Source organism: Anomalospiza imberbis, chromosome 3 (genome assembly GCF_031753505.1).
Source record: "Anomalospiza imberbis isolate Cuckoo-Finch-1a 21T00152 chromosome 3, ASM3175350v1, whole genome shotgun sequence".
In the NCBI taxonomy this organism is placed as follows: Eukaryota; Metazoa; Chordata; class Aves; order Passeriformes; family Viduidae; genus Anomalospiza; species Anomalospiza imberbis.
The window spans coordinates 26,040,133-26,067,095 of record NC_089683.1 but is presented as its reverse complement, the minus strand read 5'-3'; the positions used below and the strand labels follow the sequence as shown (position 1 = coordinate 26,067,095).

General features: G+C 37.4%; 1 protein-coding gene across 18 annotated transcripts in view; it reads left to right on the top strand.

Moving 5' to 3' along the window:
- The window catches only part of KHDRBS2 (KH RNA binding domain containing, signal transduction associated 2), a 333,019-nt gene that overhangs the window by 199,016 nt on the left and 107,040 nt on the right, over positions 1-26,963 (top strand). For all 18 annotated transcript variants that reach the window (XR_010997053.1, XR_010997051.1, XR_010997052.1 and 15 more), the window contains 2 exons: positions 2,805-2,932; positions 5,430-5,625. Coding sequence is in view for 7 of the 18 variants with exons in the window: in XM_068183721.1 (XP_068039822.1) it covers positions 2,805-2,932; positions 5,430-5,625 (324 nt within the window). In the remaining 11 variants the exon portion in view is untranslated. The remainder of the gene's footprint in view (positions 1-2,804; positions 2,933-5,429; positions 5,626-26,963) is intronic.

Here is a 26,963-nt window from a genome sequence, read left to right as displayed (position 1 = left end):
ATATATGAAACATCAGCAGCATAATTTAGCTCATGTGCTGGGCTCTGAACTCAGATGCAATTAAATATTCATCAGGATAGATACCCTGACTCTAGCTATACTTGTAGCAGATATGAAAGATTAATTCAGTGTTATGTTTGTGTTTAAGAGAAGAGGCAAAATGAGAATTTCTGCTGAAAATTTGAGTTTGCAGGTTTAGAAATTATGAACCTTACTATATTTTTTAAGGAGCCTGTAAGATAAATTATCTGTATAGAGTTATATTTTTAATAAAATAATTCTCTTTTAAGAGACCTGTCCCAGCATCTTCCTTTGGGAGTACTTTGCTGTCTTTACCTTGTCATTTCAAAATACACTGTTTCTTAACTGAATCTGCAGCAAATAACCTGCACATTAAAACTAAGGGCATTGCATAACAGAATGGTGAAGTTTTGCAGATTTTGTTGTATATTATAAATGTGATTTGTATATTCTGTTTTGTCAATACTAAGATTTTAAATTATATTTTTACCTGAGGGAGTAATAGTTTCTTTGAGGCAATTTCTAGTAGAATTCATTTATACTGCAATATTCCAAAAGAGAGGGGTTAAAGCAGCAACACAGAAATTCCAATTTCTGTCCCTTGCAGGTCCTTTTTTTTCCCCCCACATTTTCTTCTTACAAAATGTACCTACATTATTAATGCAGTTTGGTCTCAGTACCAGTTTGGAATCTGGAGGGTAAACTCAATCAACAAGTTTGAAGTCCTAATCCTTGTAAAGCCAGTATGAATAACAGATGATATTAAGAGGGCACAGTAGATGATACCTGTTCCAACAATTGCTGTAAATGTGATCTCACTGATTCTGTTTTTCCCTCTGTATTTTACAGAGCACATTGATTTAGAATATGTCTTTGGTTTATACCTATAAGTGTTAGAAGGATAGAAAAATGTGCAAAAATATTTGGGGATGGTATGAATGAAAGCCATTATCTATTTTATTATCAAATAAGGGATTTGCTTAATAAAATAGATTATTTTATTTTTAATTATGATTGTGCTGCATTTATCATACATTATATTGTATAAATAGGGTTCTTTTCTGAATTTCAGGTAATAGATTTTTCTCCAGCTACTCTCTCTAGAATTGAGAAAGGAAATTATGACCAGGCCTACACCCTTAGAATACAGCAGGGTCAGGATCATATCTTTAACCAGATTTCCTGGACCTCCTTAGGTGGGAGAAGGAACGAGCAAGGCCTCAGTTCGAGCTCAGCATTCTCTTGGTCTTCAACTTGGCTGAAAGAGGTGTCACTTGTAATGCATTTTCAGGTCCTTGCATGACAGTCAATGGCAGTTGCCTGTGGAGGGATGGAAGGACAAAAGAGCTGAAATTAAATAATTCTTTCTGTTTTGAAACAATAATTAGCTGTCACACAGCTGTGCTGCCAGTGAGCTGGCTGCTGCAGCAGACTTTCAGTACAGTGATCAGCCTGTAAAAAGCTGGATAAAATGGAAGGAAGCTAAAAAAGGAATTTCTGACAAAGGAATTTGGACAAACATAAAGTAAGTAAACGTGTCCATTGTTATGTATTATAGTGTATGAGACACTCTATAGACAGAAAAGATGAGCTTCTGGTTCAGAAGCACTGGTCCTTATGGGAGACTTCAACATCCACAAGATCTGTTGGAGGGACAGCACAGCAGGACAAGTGCTTTCCTGGAATACATTGAGGATAACTTCCTTCTCCTGGTGCTAGAGAAGCCATTGGGGTGATGCTGTATGCCGGACTTTGTTCTCACCAACAGGGAGGGGCTGGTGGGGAAGGTGAAGCTTGAGGCTAGCCTGGGCTGCAGTGACCATGAAATGATGAAGTTCAAGAGCCTTAGGGCAGGGAGGAGAGTGCACAGCAAGGTCTGGCCTGGACCTGGGGAGAGCAGACTTTGGTCTCTCCAGGGAACTGCTCGGTGGAGTGCAGTAGGATAGAGCCCTGGAAGGAAGAGGGGCCCGATAGTCATAGTTAATATTCAAGGATCACCTTGCCTAATCATGCATTTCAATGAAGAGGAAGTCAACACGCTATGTCAGGGGGATTGGAATTAGATCTTTAAGGTCCCTTCCAACCCAAACTCTTCTATGAGTCTGTGATTCTATTTTATATCAGTGAGAAAAGATAATTCATCTGGTGTTCTGTTAACTGAGTCAACAGAAAATGCGGTGCTGAAGTTGATACCTGGTTGGCTTAAAATGGGCCTATTTTATTTCATTTAATAATTTTTTATAGTAAACATAAGTTTATTACTTGACTCCTTTCAGGATATACAAAATAAGTGAATACTACATTCTGTGATGCTAATTGGTATTGAATTAAATCATCCAGTCATGCTAATGTTCAAAATAAGGTAGAATTTGTGTTTTTAAGTGCATAAAGTTAGCCAGGGAAGTTTGCCAAAAATAAAAAGTATTAATAAAATGCTGGGGTTTTTTGTCTAATTACAAGTACTTTGAAATTAGTACCTTTTGTATGCAAAAGACCATCTGTATTTTGCATACAGATACATTTCTCTATGTTTATGCCTTCTATGCTTTTTGTGGTTTTTTTTGCATATTCATGCTCTTTATGGCCACCTTCACTACCCATACTTATACATTTTTCTGTCCATGTATAAGTAGTTTTCCACTCCCACTTGTACAATTTTTCAGCATATCAGTGATAATGCAGAACAATTCACCAAAATACTATCCACAGAATTTCTGGTTTGGGTGGTTTGCCAGCTCAGCCAAAGTACAAAATTTCAGAAAGTTTCACCTTTTGCATTTCAGGATTATAATGATGAAATTCGCCAGGAGCAGCTGAGAGAACTTTCGTATTTGAACGGTTCTGAGGATTCATCACGTGGACGGGGCATTCGAGGAAGAGGGATCCGTGTGCCACCTGCGGCTCCTTCAAGGTGTGGTAACCTGAGCTATTCTGTTAATAGCTTTACAAAGTGTAAGCAGTAGTAAAAAAACCCATAATTAAAAAAAAAAAAGACAGTTGCATACATATCCTGGTCAGTAAACCAAAATATTTGTCTTCTGATGTAGTCTGTATTGTTCCAGATTTTCTGACCTACAGGTCACAGGGCACAGTGAGTGGCAACAAATGCGAGCAGATTATGAAGACAGGAAAAGGATATTTCTAAGAAAGGCTACTTTTATGCTAGTACTAAGGCAGTATGATCAGTAGCATAAAATGTTTGGTCAAAATAATAGTGTAGTCAGAGAAGGCCTCATAGTCTAGGTGGAACTTTTTTTTTCCAAATAATTACTTTTTATACATATTACAGCTATACTGTGTGTATATACAAATATACCTATATATATAAACTTCATTATCTGTTACGTGTTGATGGGTTATCAGTTTAAAGTGAATATTGGCATAATCTAAAAACACTGGGGTGTCAATGTGCCCAAGTATTTTTTCATATCTAAATAACATGTATCTCTGCTTATTATTAAGGCCAGTGTAAAATCTTAGAACATTCTCTCAGACTTGGTTTTCCCTGTGAACCCTTAAGAACTTCATTGCCTCAAGTATCTAAGTTACCTTGCTGCTTCCAGTCTTCTCTCCATAGAGGTCATTTCAAGATGAGTCCTAAAAAATGGACTCTTATTTTGGAGGAAATATGGGAGTACCTTATGATATGCTAACAAAGGAGTTGTTCAGTAATTGAATGGGCTGATCTTTCCTATGACCTCTGAGGTTTTTTTCCCTGCGGGTATCTATCATGTTTGCCATCAGTTTTTCCTACATGAGCTTTTTAATTGGTAGTATAATGCACTTACACAGAATTCTTTGCAGTTGGCATTCATGACCATCTTCTACTCAAAGAGTGTCTGGGTTCAGTCTTCCTTACATCCAAGATCTCTGAACAGATTGACTTAATAATATTGTTCAGAATGTCACTGCAACAAACTAGCAGCTTTTAAATTGGGTTCAAAGCTTAACCGGTGGAGTTCTGGCCCCTAATTCCTGCAAAATGCCCAATTGATTGAATCAGTTGCACAGATCCTATGATCTTGGATGTCTTCCCTATTTTCCAGTCAAAAATCCCAGGAGAATATTAAAAAAAACTGTTGAAGCAAGTCCAGAGGAGGGCCACAAAAATAGTCAGAAGTCTGGAGCAACTCTCTTTATGAAGTCAGGCTGAGAGAGCTGGGTTGTTCAGCCCAGAGAAGAGAAGGCCCCGGGGATACCTCATTGCAACCATTCCATATATAGAGGGCTAATAAGAAAGAGAGACTTTTTGCCAGTCTTAAATGAAAAGAGGTTGGACATAAGGAAGGAACACTGGAATAAGTTGTGGGTGCCCCATCACTGGAAGTGTTCAAGGTCAAGTTGGACATATCTTTAACAGTTTGATCTAGTGAAAGATGTCCCTGCCCAAGGCATGGGATTTTGACTGGAGGATCCCTGAAGGTCCCTTCCAACACAAAGCATCCACTGATTCTGCAAGTCTAAAATCAGCTACCGAAACTTGTAGTAAAGTAATGAACATCACAAGCTAATGCAATGGATTTGGTTGTCTCAGCAGGGAACAAGCCACAATTCCTACTGCTACAGGGGATCTGAGTTCCATTCATAACTGTGGATTTGGGTGTCATGCAGGGCTGTTGTACCTGGCATTCACAGTCTTCCAAAAAGACAGCACACCTAGGAGCATATTGCTCTGAAACAAAACTCACAGACTGCTACCCTGATTTATCCCCCTTCTATTTCCTTGTATGGTATAGATACAAGTATTTTTAAATAGTAACAGCTTCTTCTGAGTTACTAATTTGTACAGCAAGGGAGATATAGCATAAATAGCCCAGAGGATGCTAAACCTCTTTCCATGCTTGTCTATATGCTCTATTCTCTCTGTGCAGTGGGGGAAGGTAGAATCCCACACTACCAATCCTTTGTGCTGAACTAAATTAGACGGGAAGAAAAGTTATTCCTCGCCTTTTATATTCTTCCTCTACTTTGCCTTGCAAGTTTCTGCTGTCCTGCAGTATCTTCTGCCAATCCATTTCTCTCACCCACCAATAAGCATGAAAATGAGAGTGATGTCTGCTCTTGTAAAATAGTTTGAGAGCAAGAGAAGAGGTTCCTCATTTTCTTCATCTTCTAGAACTGCTTTGGAGTAATTCTGCAACCCTGTGAATTACTATGATTCAGAATTTTATTAGTACAAGCAACAAGAGGATCAGGTACAAAAGGCACTGGGTAGTTTAAAAATAATGCCTTTCCGTAATATGAGTTCTGCCTGAGATGTTGCCTAAAACTGCTTGATATTGTAGCTTCCAAAACCCCAGAGTGACATGATGCTTTAAATAGTAGTAAAAACGTGAGAGCCTTTAAAATGGGGCATATCTTCCCTCGTTGCACACGTCAGAGTGATCATTCCTTTTTGCTCCCCGCAGGGGACGTGGGGGAGCCATTCCTCCCCCGTTGCCTGGACGAGGTGCCCAAGCACCCCGAGGAGCGCCGGTGACACGTGGAGCGCTCCCTGTCCCACCGGTGGCCAGGGGCGTCCCCACTCCTCGAGCCAGGGGCGCCCCGTCCGTGCCGGGTTACAGACCGCCCCCGCCGCCCGCACACGAGGCCTATGAGGACTATGTAAGTAAATGCCTTCATTGACAGCGTGTGAGCCAGCTCTGTCAGGGACATCGGGTCCTTCCGAGATGGAATAGTCCAGGCCGAAAGCTCCTCTGTCTCTAACGCTTTTCCCCTGCAGGTGAACGAAGTCTGGGTGATGCAGTGTGTCTGCAGGCCTGTGCTCGGCGATGTGGGTTTGTAGATTTGTTCACAGCTTAGTTTTGGATATGAGAGGGCATGCTGGATAGTTCTTGGGGTGTCACAAAAGAGCAATACAGATATTCTAAAATTTGTATTGTATACTTAAAATCAGTTTTTATTGTAACTAAGTTCTAAGAATAACAGCTTATATCCTTTGTGAGAAAATGAGATGGGGGGAGTCATGCTGTTGTTCCAAATCCTTTTTATTACATATTTGTATTCAACACTATGTTACAGATACATAACAAATAGAAATTCAGGTAGTTTTCATGAAAGCTGATACAATGATTCATCTTTAGCCAGAAGCAGTACTAACTGACTGTCACCTTTTCTTATGAGGTGTTAAAAATAATTGTGCTGTACACATCAAAGCTTTCAAGTCATCCTCATTAATGTTTCCTCCTGGAACTATCACCATAACAACAGATGTCCAAATAGAGAAGAAACTGCTATTAAATATGATGTCTGATTTTTTTCCAGCTATGGCAAGTTCAAGAGTAAGATGAACATCCAATCTATTCCCTAATCTGACCACCAGGGAAAGATGCACCTTTATTCAATTTATAGTCTTCCTAGAACAGAAGAAAGGAAAATGAATCAGAAATTATTCTTTGTTGTTAAAGCTTCACTCAACCATGTGTATTTGTAGTATAGTGACTAGATCACAGCCACCTTAAATCAGGGATGCACATTCTGTTAATTCCAAGAATCACAACTGAGCAACAGCAGTAAGGAAGGAGGGGGGAAAAAGTCACTTCTGTATTATTTACCTCAACACATTTTCCATTAATGAATGAGCTAAAGGTCCTGTTAAGAAATGGAATTTCATAAGTATACACTTCCTTAACAGACAGTGTATTATTTATTGTCTCTTAGTATCAAAATGTATGAGACCTTCCTTTCTGTGCAGATACGGAACCCTTGTAATGTGAGATTAGGATTATAACTGAAGTAGTTTCTTTTTTCATTTACAGTACTAGGAAATGTCCTAGAGTATTAAACATCTTCTAGGGAGCATTTCTTGCACTTTTTCTGGATGGTAAATATATGGAAAGCAAAATGAGAGAGAAATTGAGGCAGCTGGATTATCAAGGTTAGGAAGGCGTTCAGCTTGTTCCCCATATTTTTGAAATACCCACACTCTCGGGAGCACAAAACATATACGCAATTAAAATAGTCAGTTTAATTTGTGATACATCAGTCCAATAAAAACAAACATATGTGTTTGTGGGTCTTTTTCCCCCTTCTTAAATAGCAGCAAAAAAACATGCTGCCTTATAGGTCAAAATTCACGTTTTGAATATCTTCCATATCCTATGTCCTTTCAACACCTATATTCCACAGCTAGAAATATTTGAGATTGCTATCATGAGTTTGTAATTAGAATTTCTTGTTATTTTATTGAATTTCTTGTTATTTTATTGAAGTTTGTAAGTTCAATCTAAATCATTTTGGTACCTTATGGGCTGAGATAATAACTAGAACTCTGATGCTATGCTGATAGAAGGTAAAGTTCACTGTCATATATCTGCATATAATATTGAAAGTGATGTTTTAGGGAAAATATTTTTATTTTTGCGGAAAGTAATCAACACAGTTTTTCTTCCCAAATAAACCATATAATAAATCAGATATTTGGTTGGACACTAAAAGCAAGTGGATCTATTTGTGGATTTGCAGCAAATGTCATGTGTAATTGTTGTTCTTTCCCCCTTAATCCTACAGATGAAAAACTAATTTATAATGAATAATTTATCCAATTTACTTTTTTTTTTCCTGCTTCTAAGCAACCCACAAGTGTATTTCTTTATGATTTTTTTTTTCGATTACAGTATTTCACAGCATTTTTTTTCTACTATTTGCAAGCACCATTGGTTTGGTTAGTGGTACATATGAATGCACTTTCATGGATTGTGAGTATCCATATTCTGTATTTTTGTTTGCTCTAATGAAATATAGTAACTTGAATGCTGATCTGAAAGTGAATTCAAGGAATAGAATCAAATGGCTACAGCAGATTTCTTAAAAATGTTTAGACAGCATTTCCTAAAAAAAAATCTTTAGCCATTTAGTGAGCACTACTAATCAGAGATTGTATTGACTGTTTGACCTTTAAACATCTAACTGTTCAAATCGGTTTGGATAACCATTTACAAGTTTGGATTATCCACTATATAAATATTTTGAGGTTTCCTGATGGCCTTTCTGAGAATCTATAAAAGCAGATGTCTGAAGGTTTCTCAAGAAAATAAAGTTCTGTCGTTGTGGTGAATATATTCATGTGCAACATTTTGAATGTCAGGCCTAGCCAGAGGGAAAAATGTTTGGAACAGCTTTCAGAAAAGAGGGCTGGAGCAGGAAGGAGGAGTGACTCGCCTCATGCCCTTTTCTTTACTTGCCTTTGAAACTTGCTTTATATTGCGTGCAGCCTAGATAGTATCTTAGAGGAACTTCTTACCCACAGGAAGAGGAGGTACTGACATTAGAAATGCTTGCAAAGGGAAAGTAGTTACTGTGTGAACTTTCTTGACTTTAAAAGCAGTTTATTGGGTGTGAATCTGGATGGAGAGTGTAAGTGGCAGCTGCTGTGCAGCTTCTGGGATTAAAAGGGGTGGTTCAGGGTTTGTGACCTGGTGTTGTGTTTTAACTGCAGCCAACGACCAAGCCACATACAGGTGCTCACATCCCTGGCGAGGTCAGGGAGAGACAAAGTGTAAAAGTGAGAAAACTTGGGTTGAGACAGGATAGTTGTAGTGGGTTGGCACTGGCTGGATGCAAGGCACCCACAAAATCATCTCTGTCACTCCCCTCTGCAACTGGACAGGGGAGAGAAAACACAATGAAAGGTTTATGAGTTGAGATAAAAACTGGGAGAGAAATCACTCACCAAAGTGAGTGATACAATCAAGGGCAAAACAGACTCAATTTGGGGGTGTTAATTGAATTCATTACCAACCAAATCAGAGCAGGATAATGAGAAGCAAAATAAGACCTAAATAACACCTCCCCTCCAACACCCTCATCTCCTTCCCAGCTCTGTGCCCTCCCCAGGCACAGGGAGACAGGGAATGTGGGTTACAGTCAGTTCATCATAGGTTGTTTCTGCTGCTGCTCAGAGAAAGGAGTTCTACAGCTGCTCCAGCATGGGATCCTCTCTCCACAGGTCCGCAGATTCCTGCCAGCAGCCTGCTCCAGCACAGGCCTCCCATGGGGTCTCCTTTCAGGCATTCACCTGCTCCAGTGTGGGGCTCCTCCATGGGCTGCGGGTGTCTCTGCAGCCTCCAAGGGCTGCAGGGGCACAGCTGCCTCACCATGGGCTGCATCAGGGGCTGCAGGGGAATCTCAGCTCTGACACCTGGAGCACCTCCTGCCCCTTGCCGCTGCACTGACCTTGGAGTCTGCAGAGCTGTTCCTCCCACATGTTCTTCTCACCCCACTCTTCTCTGGCCACAATTACATCTGAGCAATACCTTCTTTTTTTCTTTTTCTTTTAAAATGTTATCTCAGAGGGGTTACTGTCAACTCTGGTTGGCCCAGCATTTTCCAGTGCTGGTTCTGTCCTGGAGCTGTCTGTCATTGGCTCTGATGAACACGGGGAAGTCTTCTGGCATCTTTTCACAGAAGCCACCCCTGTATCCCCCTCCCCCACTACCAAAAGTTGGCCAGTCAGCCACACAAACACAATAGAACAGTTACATGGGTAGACAGGGGGGTGGATTGGGAACTGGCTGAATGGCAGATCCCAGAGGGTTGTGATCAGTGGGTCTAGTTGAAGGCCTGTCACTGTTGGTGTCTGCCAAGGTTCAGTATTGAGCTCAGTATTGTTTAAGGTGTTCATCAGAGACTTGGATGAATGAGCAGAGGCCTCCTCTGCAAGTTCACTAACGACACAAAGCTGGGAGGAGTGGCTGACACCCCAGAGGGCTGTGCAGCCCTTCAGAGGGACCTTGGCAGGCTGGAGAGATGGGCAGAGAAGAACTGTCTGAAACCTAGAAGAGACAAATGCAGGGTTCTGCAGCTGAGGAAGAATAATGCCAGGCGTCAGCACAGGCTGAGGGCCAACCTGCTGCAAAGCAGTTCTGTGTAGGACCTGAGGGTCCTCTAAAGGCTAAGGTCTTGTTGACAACTTGTGAAACGGGCAATAGTCACGACAGATTGAGATTCATGATTTATACAGAGTGAAGAGTACTTGAGTAGGTCTGCTACTATTGAGGCAATAAATAATAGAATCACAGAATCGTAGAATAGTTTGAGTTGGAAGGCACCTTACAGATCATCTAGTTCCAAACCCCCTGCCATGGGCAGGGTCACCTGTCTAGACCAGGTTGCTCCAATCCCCATCCAACCTGGCCTTCAACACTTGTAGGGCAACTTGACTGGGCAAAGGCAGTGTTCTGTGCAGTATATTTTGATCTGAGCATTCAGACTTTTCCACTCAAGATTAAAGCTAAATATTGGAAGGGTGCTTAATCCAAATCTAAGCCAAAATTACTGTTGCTTTCTGATTCTGTTTTGGAGGGCATTTCACTGTGGATCTGTATTTTTTCCTTCTGAATTAGAAGCTAGTAATGAACTGTCCAGTGATATTTTTCTTTACATTTTTTAGAAGCTATGGTGAGCCTTGCTAAAAGGTCTGATGTGAGTTTTGAAGTGACTTCTCACTTGTTCCCTTACAGCAGATGGAAAGAATTACCAAAACGGAATACATTTGGGACTAGAATACACATTGCTTTTGTATTTTACCTCCACTTGCATTTTCACTCTTGGATAAAAAGGAGGACTTTTACTCAGAAAGCCACTCATCATAATATGAACACTTAGATGAGCTTCTTGCTTTTACAGACAAATATATAATTTGTTTGCAAGGAGTAGGCTGGTCTGTCAAGACACTGTGAAGCTGGTACAGCTCCTAGGTCTAGGACAGCCAGATTAAAGAGCAATTTTAAATGCAAATATTCTCTCTCGCCTCTCAGTTCACTGATCAAACCAGCCAGACACAGTTTCTTGTTATCTTCTGAAATAAGTGGAGAGCAGTGCTTTCACAAAGTCACAGGAAAATAACCACACAATAAGATAGATTGTGCTTTTAATGTCATGTGGTTCTTCTTCTCATTTCAAATTATTTAGTATGAAAGCAAATGCCACGTTCAACTGTTTATTCAAAGATCAATGGTTATTTACATTTTTCAATAGTTTTCAAACAAACTGAAACAGCTATGCTCGTGCTTATTCAGTGCCAACGTAGATAATGAAAAGACTAACAATAAGAGGCATTTTGTCACGCTTTAAGATTTTAAAAAGAATAATCAGCATTTACATGTGGCTGCAATCCACAAAATTGTGGTTGCGGAGGCTTTGCTTAATAATTTAAATGGGAATTCTTTGTGCTTTTAATTCCATTCTGTCTGCCATTCATGGATGTAGATGGAAACTGTATGTAAAGACCTAAACTTCCTATTCATGGCATGTTTTCTCCTGTACCACTGCTATAATAAATATGTTAAAGTGAGCAATTTATACTTTTGAAGCCCATTCCTATAATTACAGTAGGACATTGTTAATGAGAGTGAGGCCTGGACAACTAAGAAGACTTTTAAGGTTGTTCCAAACCTTAAAATAGTGAAATATATTGGATATAAAAATAGGTAACAGGGATTACTTTCTTTTTTTTTCTGTTTTCTAAGCTGGTATTTCCAAGGTTTAAGATGTAGCGCTTATCTATTTCTATGTCTTTTCTGAGTGAAGAAAAAAATCAATGAAGAATGTACTGAGACTAAAGATCATTTGAATAAAGCTGGAATTATAGACATGGGAATCTGCATGGCTGAACAACATATTGATTAAATATGATTGATTAGCTATTTATGCCCAAGGCGCTTGGAAAAAGTGCTAAGCTCTATTCAGCTTGTATCAGCTGTGACTTGAAAAATCAAATTTTCTTTTTAGTATAATAGTGATAAACAGGATAATATTTATATTATCTGAAGTACCCTACTGAGGTTTAGAAGGATGCTGTGAGATGAAGGTATAGTGGATTTATTCAGATTTTGGATAATACTGTCCATGAAAAGCATAAATATATTTATTGTGGAAAATCCAGCGACGTAAATACAGAGTTAAAATAATGGCAAGTTTTTAATGCTTTTCTAAGAGCAGAATCCACAGCTAGCACTAAATCTTTAATGTCTGGGAACATGCAGGTCTAGAGTTTTTTGCTTACCTGTGCAAACTGAAGTTCGTATCTTATTTGTAGAAATCTTAGACTGAGTAAATAAGGCTTGCCTCATGAGTCCACAAGAATTGTCCTGAGAGCAGTGCAGTACTAAAGTGAATACTGCTTTCAGACTCATCACTGCTGTGAGTTTCTCACATACCAGTAATGTGGTCCAAATCAGACTTTATTATTTTCTTGATTTGAATTTATTTGTTTTGATTTGATTGTCTTAATCATAGTTGCTCAACAGACTTCACTATTAAAATACATAAAACTCTTACATCTATTTATTAATGTTGCAGAAATATTTTTTGTGGAGATAAGTTCTTCTGTCATCCTCTTCATGCTGTCCTTACTTGGCAGAAATCATTCTCTCCTTGACATTAGTTACCAAGTTTTCAGATGAGAATTATTTTCTAAGCTAGACAGAAAATAAAAGAAAATGCTGATGCAGCTGTACATGTTTTAGTATTATAAGTGAAGTTATTACAAGTACAATGTAATAAATATTTATATTTGTTATATAGAGATCTCAGTGAAGGGCATCTCTCAATTGATGATCCAGCCTGCATATGGTCCTTAAATATTCATAGTGTATGCAGTTGTATTCATAAGATCCTGCATAAAAAATACATGCAGTGTTACTCACAGAGCCAAATTTGTCTGCATCATGCAATGCACCATTTGATCATTGAACAATGTGGTTGTTCAGGAGCCTGTTACCAAAAATACATATCTGCTGTCACTTAGCTCAGTCACAACTTGTCACTTGGTCATTTATTTGCTGGAGAACAGTCTAGATTGATACAAAATAACTCTACAGCCATTTTCAGGCCAAACAATATCTGTTTATGACTGTATCTCCACCCATGTTATCCTTTTCCAACAGACTGCAAAGCAAAAAATAGGTTTTGGGGTTTTTTTTAAACAAACCTATACAAACTTAAAGAATTGCTCTTCAAGACTTGGGACAAGTCTAAATTAATTAGAATTACTGAGAGTTCAGTTACTGTGTTAATTCAGCTCCGTTAGAATGAAGCCTTGGCTTTTTTCTTTCTCAAAGTTCCACTGAGGTACTAAAAAGGCAAACAATTTGGACTTCAAGGTTCATCAGTTTCCGGAGAGACAGACACGTCTGCACTCAGTAAGTGCAGAGACTGTAGCTGTGCCAGACAACTGCAGAAGCTTTGAGCTCTGTTTTTGGGATAGGCTCTGGAGAGTAAGACGCCGTGGCACTTAACATTAGCACACCAACATTGCCTCCAGCATGCCTGTTGTACTTGTGCTTTTCAGTCTAGCCTTTGGTGAACTCAGATTAGTGACTTTTTATTAAATTAGATATACAGTGTCCTTTATATCAATAGACTCCATGTACAGATGACAGAGATCTTCTAGTTTATATATTATTTATGAAGAATTTGCATTGTAGCTAAAATTTGAGCTTGATTAATGTAGTTAAATGCACAGTTTAGGAACTGTTTCATGTTAATTGAAAACTTACATGCGTTGTTCCAAAATAGTATTTGAATTTTACTGGAATTTTAGGGCCATGTATTTAAAAACCGCTTCCTGTTGCAAGAGCTTTCATGAGAGTTCATCTGTTATTCTGTTTGATAAATCTGTGATATGGTCATCTTGCAAAAAATCCTTTGCATGAAACTGTAAAGATACATATTTAGCAACTGCACTTAAAATAAAATACAAATATTACAGACCACAGTTCAGTTTCATTCACTGGCTAATGGGTCTTTTAGCCAGTTGCCTATATCCATACACTTATTGCTTACTCAGGAAAATGGAAGAATAAGAAATGTATCTGATAAAATTAAAGGCCCAAGCAGAAGCCTTGTATGCCTGTGGCTTTTTTTTCCTTATTGTGTTCATTGCATTTGCAGCTCTGAATTTCAGTTATACATAGGAATAAAAAGTGCTGGATGAATTATCTCATGGATTGGCACAGAAGCACCTCCCCAGCAATATGCCTGCTCTTTCTGGGTATTGAAGGAAGACTCAAGTATATATGTGGGCTTTTATTTTCACAGATCTAGGAATGTATATATATATACCCTGAGTGGTTATTGTTATAGACAAAGCTGACTAAATCTGTGCCTGGAACTCAGGATACCTACTGATAACCCTGCAGCTTCTTGCCCAGTATTTCCAGTAAATCTTTGTGTCAGTATAAAGATATGTGCTTACACTCTGATACAGATATATATATATATATATACACATGTATATACATATATATATATATATATATATATATATATATGTTATCTGTAGCTACATCACAGAAAAATATGGTCCATTTTGTCCAGCCCATCTGTTTATAACAACTTGATGCTGCACAGAGTTCCTCTGCAGCAAGCAACATGTGTGAGGAACTGTGTAAGGAATCAGTCTGAAGGATAAGTGACGTAAAAATTAAAGCATTAATTTTCTTTCCTAACAATACAATTTGGGGAAAGAAATATAAATATAGGAAGGAAAAAAAATACTAGCAAGTGTTCTAAAGGAGTAAGTTAAAAGAGTAGTTTTACTTGTGCAATCAGATGGACTGGATAAAGGACAATCTTCCTTTTGTTTAGCAATGATGGTATTAAAGTGACTGGAATATTTGTAGGAATCCCTCTGTCATATAGGTAGACCAATGTAGTTCTCAAATATGCTCATTTTTAAAACAATTTGATCAGTTATATTTTATCAAAGGTGCAGACTTAGTGTACCTCTTAAAACTGCAGCAAAAACATTGTGAAAATTGATTTTGTTATGAAACACAGTACCTTGAGTTTGACCTACAGGACTCTTAGAGAGTGCAGCAATCACTAGAAGGGGGAGATGCAGTATAAAAGCTCCAGGACAATAAAGTAAAAGACTAGAGATGAAAAATGTTCTTTCTCCATACAGAACTGGTTTTTCATTATGAAATTATGGTTGCCTGCATTTTAATAGCTTTTACAATCACTGTAAGTGCTGTTTTTCATAGATACCTAGTGTTGTTTTGTAGCTCTTGTTATGGTGTAAAAATCTGTGGAGTGCCACATCTGAAATCATGGAGTGCAGTGGGGCTTTATTCAGTGAAAATGTGTAAATAAATGCTTCTTATATAGCAGGATCATAAGAACACAGGGACCCAAGCATGACCCTGTACTACTTTGTGCAATAACATCAAACCACATTTAAATATTTCTTAAAATCAGTATATCTGTGCAAGTACATGACATTATGTATAAGTTCCTGAAAAGGTGCTTGAGTTGTAGCTTTGGTGTTCATACTATCCTCCAACTCTTTCTGGGCCAGTTAGTGAGGTTCTGTAATGAAGATAATAATAAGCCATTAGATAATACACTAACATGAATTCTTTTGATCATTCAGTGTCTGTCAGATGCAAATTATTTGAGTCTAAATGGGGACACAGGAGCCTAACGGTTAGAAACTCTATATTGTGTTATCTTTTACTTGGATTTTCCAGTCCCTTATAAATGTCTCCAACTGTTCAGCCTTGCAGCTTCTGACATCCAAATTTTTAGAAAGCTGAAGTGAAAAGAAAAAAAAATCAAACAACCAAATATACCAAAAGTGAGTCTTATTTGGGGCAAATATATAAAATAATGTACTATACTGAAATATTTTAATATTTATTTTCATATTTTAGTTTCTTTTACTATGTATTAGAATCACACTACTTTTCCCAGTTCCTTTTCTCAGTTCCTTTCTTTTTCTACCCAGAAAACCTCAAAAACTCACATTATGTACAATACTTACTAATCTTTCTAAGGATTAAACTGTAAAACAAGCAGGTATACATTTGAACAGTGCATATTTGGGCACTGTAAAAATAAATTGTCCAAGTCTGATGCTTCACCATTTTACTCAGTGTTGATCTCTGTGATTTCATGTAGACCATGGACTTGTCTTTATTAGGAATTTGCATGTATATACCAATCCTCACACATGCTGCAGCAGGAAGTTTTCTGAAAAAATAATGTATTTAAAAGAAAATACATTGGAATTCAAACGGTATTTCTTTCTATTTTAGCAACCAGTTGCCATCAGTCATTTTACTTTTTGGACAAGCACTGTTTGCACAATTTAACTGACATGAAGAATTAAGATGCATGCTTTTTTCTTTTGAAACAAATCTTATTTTAAAAATAGATAATTCCCTTTGTTTCCCTTTGTTTTTTCCCTGTTTGGAAAAAAAAAAATCAGAATTAGTCTTGTTTTGCGTTGCTTTTCTTGACAAAATTGTTCATATATGTGAAAACTTAACAGGTTATTTTAGTTTTATTTAGCTACAAATTACAATGAAAAAAGTGTTTATAAATGAAAATTAGTTTTGGAAATTGGGATTTGCAAGTATTTTGACACAACTGCACCATTTAATAGATGATACGCAAATAAAGAAAAAATATTATAAACAAATGCATCTGAATCAAGTTTATGTAAATCAGGCTGTAAGGGAGCTGCAGAAGGTATCTGTGTTTCATTGCTAGTTAAATTTTACCAAATTTAAGTGCGGACACTGCAGCTCAGAGAATTATAAAAATAAAAATAAGAAAATAACAGAGAATCACTGAAATGCAGTTGTTGAGCCTGAGTGCATCTATCAAATAAATTAGAAGCAGCAAAACTTTGGTCATTTTTCACTTTCCTTGAACAGCCATTTTGCTTTCTTGCAAGGCCACCTTTCATGCAAAAACCCTAAACAAATAAATCCAAAAAGCCATTTGGAGCTTTTCTAATCTATTACTCTTGAGGTGCCTATTACACGTTGCCATTTTTGTAAAAGCAACAGAAGTGGCTTGTGTGTGCTAAACATAGCAAAAGCGGGAGAAAAAAGGTAATTTTCTTAAAGTTTTATTCATTTCACTTGGGTTCCAATTGTTATTTTCTAAAGGGTAAAAAATCTTCCATGCAAGTGATGTGTCTTGTATTTGCATAGTCTTATTGTATATAGTTGTGATGTATATTTACAAGTGAGGTTACTACATTTGTAGCTGTAGCCAGGAACTGTATGGCTGAATCAGTGCTTAAAATCATAGAATCATTATGGTTGGGAAAGATGACATTCACAATCATCAAATGTAATCTTTGACCAAACACCACCTGGTTGGTCAATGAAATCATAGCACTGAGTGCCATGATCAGCTGTTTCTTGAACACTCTCAGGGACACTGACTTGGCCACTTCCCTGAGCAGCCTGTTGCAATGCTTGACAGCCCTGTTGTTATGTGAACTGTTTCTGTTTCCATGAGGAGTGCAGTATCAAGGTAAGTGACAGTGTTATCTTATCCTTAGGAAGAATACTTTGCAGTCCAGGGGTATCCACTTGAGTTGGGAGCATCAGGAATGAAGTAGAGGAAAAACTCTACAAGTCAGTGTCTCACATCTTGGATGAATGAAATCCTGGATTTAAAAAAAAAAAAAAAAAGTGAAGGGACTACCTTTATTCTAGTCTTCTAGATTCTTTTCAGAAGATTCAAACTCTTGCAGAATGCCTGCAGAAATAATGTGCATGCTCTCCACTACAGCAGGCTCAGTTCTGGGAGCAGGACTTGCCTTCCTGCAAGCCAAACAAGGGCACCTAAGTGAAGAGGATCAAGGGTCATTCAATGTTCTGTTGTCATCCTTTCCAAGAGAACAGCTAAAGGGTACTAAACAGTACAGCGCTGTGGGTACCGTTCTTGATTCTCTAAATTTTTCTGTTTATCTTTCAAGAAAGTGTATTAATCTTGGATGTCACCAGTTCCTGTATGTTTCCTTTGTTTATCCAGGATCCAAAAATTTGATCCTGGATCAAAAATTTCATCCTGGATCCAAAAAAGATCCTAAATTACACAAAATTTGCAAACAAAGTAGGCTTCTAAGTCCTTAAATTACTCCTGAACAGAGGATTTAAATTCTAAATAACTTAGATTATTTTTATATGCCACTTATTTTGTAGAAAACTTACAGGGGAGGGGGAAAAATTTTTTAGCTTTTTAAAAAAAAAATCCTACTTACCTGTTTTGACAAAGTCTATGACCTTTCTAAGAGGAAGGTAGACTACGCTGTGGCAAAGAGGCAATACTGTTTTGATAGTTCTTGGTTGAATGGGGGTGTTGAGAGAAAAATCAGTTTTGAAAGAAAGGCCCTGCTTTTTTAAAGGCCCTACTTTCTTTGCTCAGGACCTCAGTAGTTGTGCACAGAGTACAGAGACATTTGTTGTTTGTGTTGGAGGAAGGGAATTGGTACAAAGGACATTTTCCACTCTGTTTGGAAAATGCCAGCTAATCCATCCTTTATCAGAATATTTGAGTATAAGCAAACAGGTCACTGAATAAAGTCTGAGAAACTGTTTAACATTCTGTAGAGCAGAAATAATGAAAGCTTAAAGCTCTTAAAATAAACTTCCCAGCTTAAGTAACATGAGGCTTTTCCCTCCCCATGTGGGGGATAATCTCATTGAACAATTTCCTTTTGAGCTTTGTATGTATGACTCAGGTGTCGAGTAGCTATGATATAAAACTAGAACATCATTTTGGAGAGGACATGGCCTTTAAGAATTTTTCATGTATTTTCCATTCTCTCAAAATTATGCCTCCTGATGTAATAATTTGTTTTCTAAAGAAGACTTCAGCTCTTCTAAAAGTGCTGGTTAATTTTACACTGTAAATTTCATTATTGTAGGTTGTATTCTTGAACTGTCCTTAGATTTGCTGACCTTCTTAGAAAAATAAAATGAAAAGTCCAAGCATATACTTTGATTCTAAGTTCAAAGCATTATGAACCTAATGCTTATTTATTTCTTGACATCTGCCTGATGCAGCCTATAATTTTATGATTGCTTTATAGTTTCCTTATTAAGGAAAAAAAAATCAGGAAGTTATAATAAAAAATTATGAAAAGAAAGCAAATGTTGCTATAGCATACTTTATCCACTGAGAGGAAGAGAATATAGATGTAAAGAAAATGAAAACTAAATTAACAAAACCAGTAGTATTCTCAGGGTTGTTGTTTAGTCATCAGAGTGCTTAAGACTGTATTTATATATGCTGTCTATTTGACTCTTGGAGATAGGGATTGTCACATTCTATATTGGCAGGTGGTCGTGTAAGTCTGATTTAATCTCCTGAGAGGAGTTCAGAGGTGTAAAAAATGTAATAAGGCAAAAAAATCCATAAATGAATCACTGTTAATCCAAAGTGGCTATTCTGAAAAAATAAGGAAAGTGAGTTGTATTTTTAGTTGAACAGTTGTAATTTTAGCTATTCCCAAGAAAATTACTGCTGGGTGGGCTGAAGCAGGCTTTGGTACGCTGAGATACTCCTAGTTGGGCCACCCAGCAAATGATCAAGAATGTTGTTATGTCATCTTATTCTTCTCAGCAATAAGCTTAAAAACCTTAACATCTGGGAGTAGCAGTAACAATTTTTAAGCCTGATGCAATCAGTAAGAAGTTACTGTGAAGCAGATAATTTTTTTCCAAGGATGGAATTAGAAAAACTGTGGGATGAAGCTCCAATATGTTGCTGATGTTACTCTGGTAGGTACCTGGAGGTTAAGAGAAGAAGGGATCTCTTTCACTGAGGCTGCAATAGAAGCTATAAACTTCAAAGTAACATTTCAATGTGTACCAAGCAGAAAAGGACTTGTCCCAGGACTGTGGTGCAACCTGCTCTTTCAACAAGATTTTTGAGTAGAGTCAGTCAACAAGGGCAGGGTATCTCTGTCAGACAAAGCAGAAAATGTAATAATTGCTGATATGTTAGTCCAATCCAGCTGTGATGGCTTGATTTATTTATTTTAATTGATACAGGGTCTTCCAAGATTTTAGATTAGCAGTTTAGATATAAATGTACCTAAAGCAAATCACGAAAGACAAATTGACTTGGATTTGAGTTGCTTGCCCTTTATAGTCCTTGGAGGAGTACAAATACAGATAAATTCCTAACAAAAAGCCTTGTTTAAATTTTATTAAGCAGCTGTCAAAGACACAGGAGCTATCCTTTACCAGTCCTGGTGAAAAAAATCATCATGGGTAATCTTTCAACTAAGGCTTATTGAGCAAAACAGGAATGTAAAGATTATTCCAAAGGATGCTGGCCACTGTCTGAGTTGCCCTTGTGATTTACAGCTACAATACCATTCCCTGCATGAATTTCAGGACATAACAATCTGTCTAGTTCTCAAAGCCATAAAGTCATCCCTTGGAGATAGCTGAGCCAGTCTCACAGTGATGGCCATTTCAGAACATGTCTAATTTCTTTGCTTAACAATAATGGGTGTTGTGATTTGGAACATCATGCTTTAGGTTTCAGACTAATAATCCTATTAAACTAGAAATTGTAAGATACTATAGGTACTAATCTAGATGGAAATAATAAATCAGATCCTTTTGACAGTAAATAGGAACTGAAAAATGCCCATAAAGAGCTTGGAAAATAAATGGGATGTTATAACTAAGTTATTTAATGAGATGTTAAAACATTAACAGTATTTTTTACTAAGATACAGGAAACTACAGCATTTCAACTGTCTTCAGTTCTGAAGTGCTATGATTTTATTTGTGTTTATCTAAGATTCCAAAGTTGTTTAGCTAGTTTACAAATATGAGACATAAACACACATTGTTCTCTGAAAGAGTTTCCACTGTGTGTAGGAATTTTCTCTAGTGTTATGTTGGTTCTTAATGTCTTTAGTTTGGAGACTGAGCACCATAATGAAGCATATTAAACGAGCCTGGTTATTTTAGATAGAAGTCCTTTTTTCTGTTAAGGATGAACATAATTTAAATTAACTGTATCTGAGCTAGAACTTGTGTATATTTAAAGAAATTAGTAAGTTATGACTGCAGGAAGAGGAAAAGAAAATCAGGTTGTGAAAGCTTCATAGTGAAGCTCACTCCATCAACTCTGGCTGGTCCCTGAGGAGGTTCTGTCTCAGGAACAGGAACTGTGAACTTGTGGTTTACAGTGCACTACCAGACCCTGCATGAAAGTAATGACATAATTGTCTGTTGATGCTAAGAGTTGCAAAGCTTTAATTCTTCATTAAAAGTTCAGTTCTTTCTGATAATGGAAGTTTTCAGCCAGCCTCTGATCAGTAGGTCTTTAAAAATTTTCAGTGCAGTCAGCATTTGGAATAAGAAAATCAGCAGCTTCAAGGTTCTCTCTAGAGAGAAAGAGAGATCTAATGTGTGCAGAGGCATGATGACTTAGATACTGCATGCGGCACTAGTCAGATTTTGCTAAGAACCAGTGGTGCCCACGTGCCCCATTATGACATTGTGTTCTGTTTTTCAGGCCTGTTCTCTCACCCTGCTTAGATGTACAGAGAATACATAGGTGGGGAAGCTCAGAAACTATGAAGTTTTTAACTAGACCTATTCAGAGTATAACTGATGTCTATGAATGGATGTGTGAAAGTATCAGACATGTTTGTAATTGTCTTTAACCAAGCCACAAGAAGTCCTTGCAGAACAAATTCTATTGAACTTTGCATTTTGAGAAAGATGGGTTTTTGATGAAAGTTGTTGGCCATGAAGTAGGTGGGAATGCAATGAAAATATATTTATGCCTCTGTAAGCAATTTTTCCTAATATTGTCTGATCATTGAGGTGCTTCCTGCACACCTGCACTTCCTGTGAATCATGTACTTTGCACATTAGTTATTAGCATAATGTCTGACTATTTTAAAAATATATTACATAAACTGCACAGATTTTCTTTTTGGGGACAAGTAACCACAATATGGGTAACTATCCATTTGTATCTGTAATATGTATTAAAAAAAAAAGGTAAGACAGAAAGTAACAACTGTGCTCTTCGTATCTTGGTATTTTTATTTGCAGCCTTACTGCTGCCATGCAACCTTTCCTTCACCATAGGTTTCTGACAGAAAAAATACAAGGGTTGCTTTTCTTGCAGTCATTCCCCATAGATATTGCTGATTCATGCAACACACTACTATCTGGATACTGAACCTTTTGATCTTCTGGACCTGGATTTATTCTTGATACTGCTGACTTTACTAAAAAGCCATTTAATGATGAGGATGAGACAGAAAATTGAGTCACACTCCAACACTGTGTTTTCTGTTCTTCATATTTTTGTTCCATCTCCTCTGTTGTCAACCAGAAGCACTCTACTCCAGTTTATAGATGGTGTCTCTTTCAGCATATCTCATTGTTGGTATCTTTGATCTAAGCTTTGAGAACTGGAATATAAGATATACGATTCAGAGGTCTCTTCTGAATGCCTGACTTATGTCTGCAAGCTGCAGTTTGTAGGCAGTGTGTCATCACTGTCACAGTGAATGTGGGATTAAAAAGCGCATTCATCTTGCCAGATGAGCCTTTTTCAGCACGCACATAAGAAACTCTAAAAATAGCTGTTGATTCAAAGGAGTCCACAGTGAAGAGAAAAATAGCCAAAATACAGGGACCTCTCATATTGCATTCTCTTAATTACCTACCCAAACCCATAGAATTAGCATTGTAGTTACTATGCATTATTTATCAAGTCATCAAAAAGCAAAGCCTGGACTAAGACATGTACATTCTAAGAAAGTGTGGACCGGGATCTGGAAGTGGAAGGATAGGTGAAAGCTCACTGCTGTTGATATGTATCTGGGTTCAGTCCTTAAGGAATTCTTTTTGGATCTTGCAACAAGCAAATCCAGCTCTCATTGTATGAGTTTTAGGTCTCTTAGGAACTAACTTTAACAAAAAGTCTCTTAAAGGAAACTATTTGTCAAACACCAGGCACAAAGTTACTTTATTCCCATATTTTAAACAGTGATTTTTCTGGAATTAAAGATAATGCTTCCTGTCCTCTGAACTTTCACATATCTTACATCTAAATTGAACAGATGATTGTTTTTTTTTTTGTTTTAGAAAGTCTGATTACCATTTAATTCATTAGTAAGGAAAGCTAGGTGTTGCAAATTAATAATGATTCTAATTTTATCATAATGTTCCTGTAGAATTTTTTCTTCTTGCACTGAAATGAAAGGATTGATGTAGGTTAATCTCATCACCAGAGTTATTCAACAAATGGCCTTTCTCCAGATGCAGCACAGCTAGATGCAAAACTGCATCATTTTGTGTATGAAAATACACAAATATGCACTCACTAACAATAGAAACATAATGTAAAAGTCATCTTTAATCTGTGCAACAGATCCATTTCAATTTACTTAAAAGGCATGTCTGTAACTTAAATTACATAATAAAGTAGAAAACAAAGGAAGGGAACAAAGAAAATAGTACTTAAAAATTTAAAGAACAGATTGAGAATTTGGGGTTAGATCTTGGGGAGTGAAATCTTCAGCAAAGAGTAGAAATCAGAATTCAGATTTGGGATGCCAGAATGTTCAGGGTTTGCCCCAGACTTTAGCCTCCTCATATTTTAGTCAGTACTCCAATGGCCCACTAAATGAGTTAGTAAAAGGAAAACTGTAGGAAAAAAGGGGGGTTGTTTGTTGGTCATTTTGGCATGTTTCTCTAATACTGGCAAAGGTATTTTATTTATATTATAAAGGTCATTTATATGAGAATCACTTACTCCCAAAACACTTAGTATTCCATACAGACTTATCACGCAGTTGTTTCGAATCACAGTAGATTGCATAAATTTTTCTGCAGTGTAATTGAACGGAAAAAAATTTACAGATGCAGTGCATCAGATTAGTTTCACAAGAGCAGTATTTGTATCTTGCAAGCAATGACATATGCTGAGAGTGATACTCTTTCCAGTTTGCGAGTCAGAACTTTTTTATCCTGAGAATTATTCTGTTTCCTAAAACTGTAGCAAACAGATATTCCAGGAAGGGAACAGTTGCAAGACTATCTCAGACTGTTTTTGCATCCATGCAAATTATACATTCACTGATAATTAAAGTGCTTTGAAAGAGAATTGGCAAGAATAAAATAAACCTCCAGATTGTACAATTTTCTAGCATCTAAAAGGAAATTGCTGGAATACATCTTGAGTAGGCAGTGGACCAGCTTTTTTATTTTGGATTTGAATTGGTACAAGTGTACTAAATCTGATTTAGAAAGCAAGAAGAACTTCAATGAAACTTGCAGCAAAAAGGGAAAAGAGATGTGAGGAAGCAATAAAAAAAAGAGAGAGCAGGCGATGAAAGCAAGCAAGGACAGCAAACCTGAATTTTCAAAGAAAAATGTAAAGATGGTATTGAAATGAAAGAATGCAGTCTAAGAAAGACAGAAGTACTTGAAGCAGTGGAATAACATGCCTCAGTGAAACAGAGAGAGATTAAAATCCTGGCTGAGAGAATGAGAACAAAGCAATAAACCCTGCTTAGCTTGGGCTGAGAGAAAAGGATTACTCATAAGGAGGAGAAAAGGGAATGAGAGTAATGGAGTGGAGGAGAGACAGGAGAGGAGAGCATGAGAGAAGATGTTGGGAGTATAGCAAAATAAGAAATGGCAGACATCGAAAGACCTGATCCTTTCAATTCCAGATAAAATCCAATGGGCATGAAAAGACTTAACATGCTGGAGAATCATACCTGAAGAAAGGGGATCTTATTATTGTACTGAATTCTCCCCTTCCATTCTGCATGGTTTTTGGTAGTGTCTTCTTGCATTGTTGCCTTGTAGTATAGGACAGACCAGGACTGACTGTGTGTTCTTCGTCAGTTGTCTGCAATGTCCAGCAGTCTGTCCCATGGTTGTCCCCTTAGCTTAACCACAGAGCAGAACTGACCATCTGTATTTGTGCTGAGACATATTCATGGCTGAACAAGACTGGTCAGTTGTTCATAACAGATAATACATGTCACTACTTCTCTGAATGTGCATTTCTGAAATATATGAGGCTGAATGGTTCAATCAACCCGATACATTGCAGGAATGGTTCAATCAACCCGATACATTGCAGGAAGTCTCATAACAGCCAATACCTTGCTGGATTAGGTCTTGTATGCCTGAAAAATTGAAGCCATGATGTATTAGGAGCTTGTACATTTTTCTCTGTCTCTATTTCACATCAGTAAACACCAGCAAAATCCCAAATTACATTTTTCTCAAAGTGCAAGAATTAAACAAACAAACCTTCATATTTTATGTGATATACATTTCTGTTGTTAGAAAAACTATGAAATTCTTCCTCTGGAGACATATCTTTTGGGTTGAGGACAGCATTTTAAGTTACTAGCAAATAATTGTTCGTTCAGCTTCAGAAATTCTGGATTATTTTCCTGAAATATTTTAGTAGGCCATTCTTTTTTCCATTAGTCCTCTCTCCTGTCAGATTTTAAGAATACAGTCTTTTGTGAGATTATGACCTATGATGCTAACAGGAATGACATGTTCACTTTCTAGCTTGTCACCAGGCAAGGGTTTCGACTATCCATTCACTTAAACCTATTTGGGCATGACTATTTTGAGTAGCCGGATCTAGTTCTCTCTCAAAACATAACCAGTTTCTTGAAAAACTTGATTCCTCTTGGGCTCAAACTGTAGTAGTGTCTGTAACCACTATCCTACGAATTGTTGGGCCAGGCTGGCATTTATTAAAAATAGCGTCAATCACATACTTAAAACTGGCATAATAATGTAGGTTGACCTTGAGATGTATTTCTCTGGTGCAATAAAGTATGATGGATGAACATGCTTGCTTACTTGTTTTAAGCTCTGTGAAGGTGGCTGGTGGGGTTTGGAAAGTATCCACTTGTGCTTGTCACATGAATTGGCCATAATTCCTGGCCTTTGTACTTAACGTTCTAAATGTATTCATTATGCACAAACCATTCATGTGGAATTTATTGACCTGTTATGAAATTTTGAAAACTTACTGTGCACTCTCTGATTCTCATTTTTCAAGTGTGTCATCCTTCCACTTTGAACAGTGACCACTTGATGTTAAATGTATTTTGTTTTGTTCTTCAAACCAATATCCAAGATCAATTTATGACTGTAATGTGGGAGGCAGCTGGTAGAAACTTGCTGGATTTAATGACATCTTTATTTATGTAAGTAGCACAACTATTATCTGGACTGTTCAATTTCTGTACTTACAATGCAGACACAAAAATGAAAGAATCTAAAGGATAAAACAAAGCTGTTAGAAAGATTCAAGATAAGGCAAGAAAGGTTGTAAACATTCTCTTCCTTCCCTAACAGTTCTAATACAAGTTATCCTACCAATTCCCTAGGCATGCAAGCAACCTTTGAAATGCTTTGAACAATTAACAGTTTTATTATTTTATGTGCAATTTAGCCCTTGGAGCATCATTTATTGCTAGCACTTTACTCCTACTAAGGTCTCCCTTTTTTTTCCCAGTTAAGTATTCCAACCAATGGTAGGAAGAGCACAGTAAAATAGCACTAGAGTAAGATAAGTGGGGACTTAACTGCCATTCTGCTGGGCTCAGTTTTAACACTTGCTTTCAATACTAAATTTTTATCTGAACTTGCAAATTCTATTTGGATATGGTTGCATGTGTTTAAATTCTGGAGCCTTTGAGCTAGTAGGAGAATGTTCTGCCTGTGCTTTTGAGCTATCTGAAGCTCTATGGCAGTGTTGCAACAGCATTGCCCTAAACCTCATCTGAATGTATGCTACTGAGTCAGATCCAGGCATCCTCACACTTCTTACTGACTTTGCATTTACTTTCAGAATATTATCTAATCATATGCATAGGAGGGAATAAATAACCTAATTTAAAAAAAAATCCTCTCTACAAAGTTCTGCCTTTTCCCCTGCAGGATTTAACGAAGGCAGTGACTCATATCCCAAAATATGAATGGAAACACATGAAGGTATTCAGTCACTGAAATACTACTGAGCAGTCCAGCACATTTCTGATAGTAGTGTAGTCTGCCTTAAACTGAAGACAGTAATGTGTGGCAAGTACCACCTGCTAGGGTGAGCTGGGATAAAGGCTGGTTTGTCCTGTAGATCATCAGCACTATAGTAATCTGAAAGAG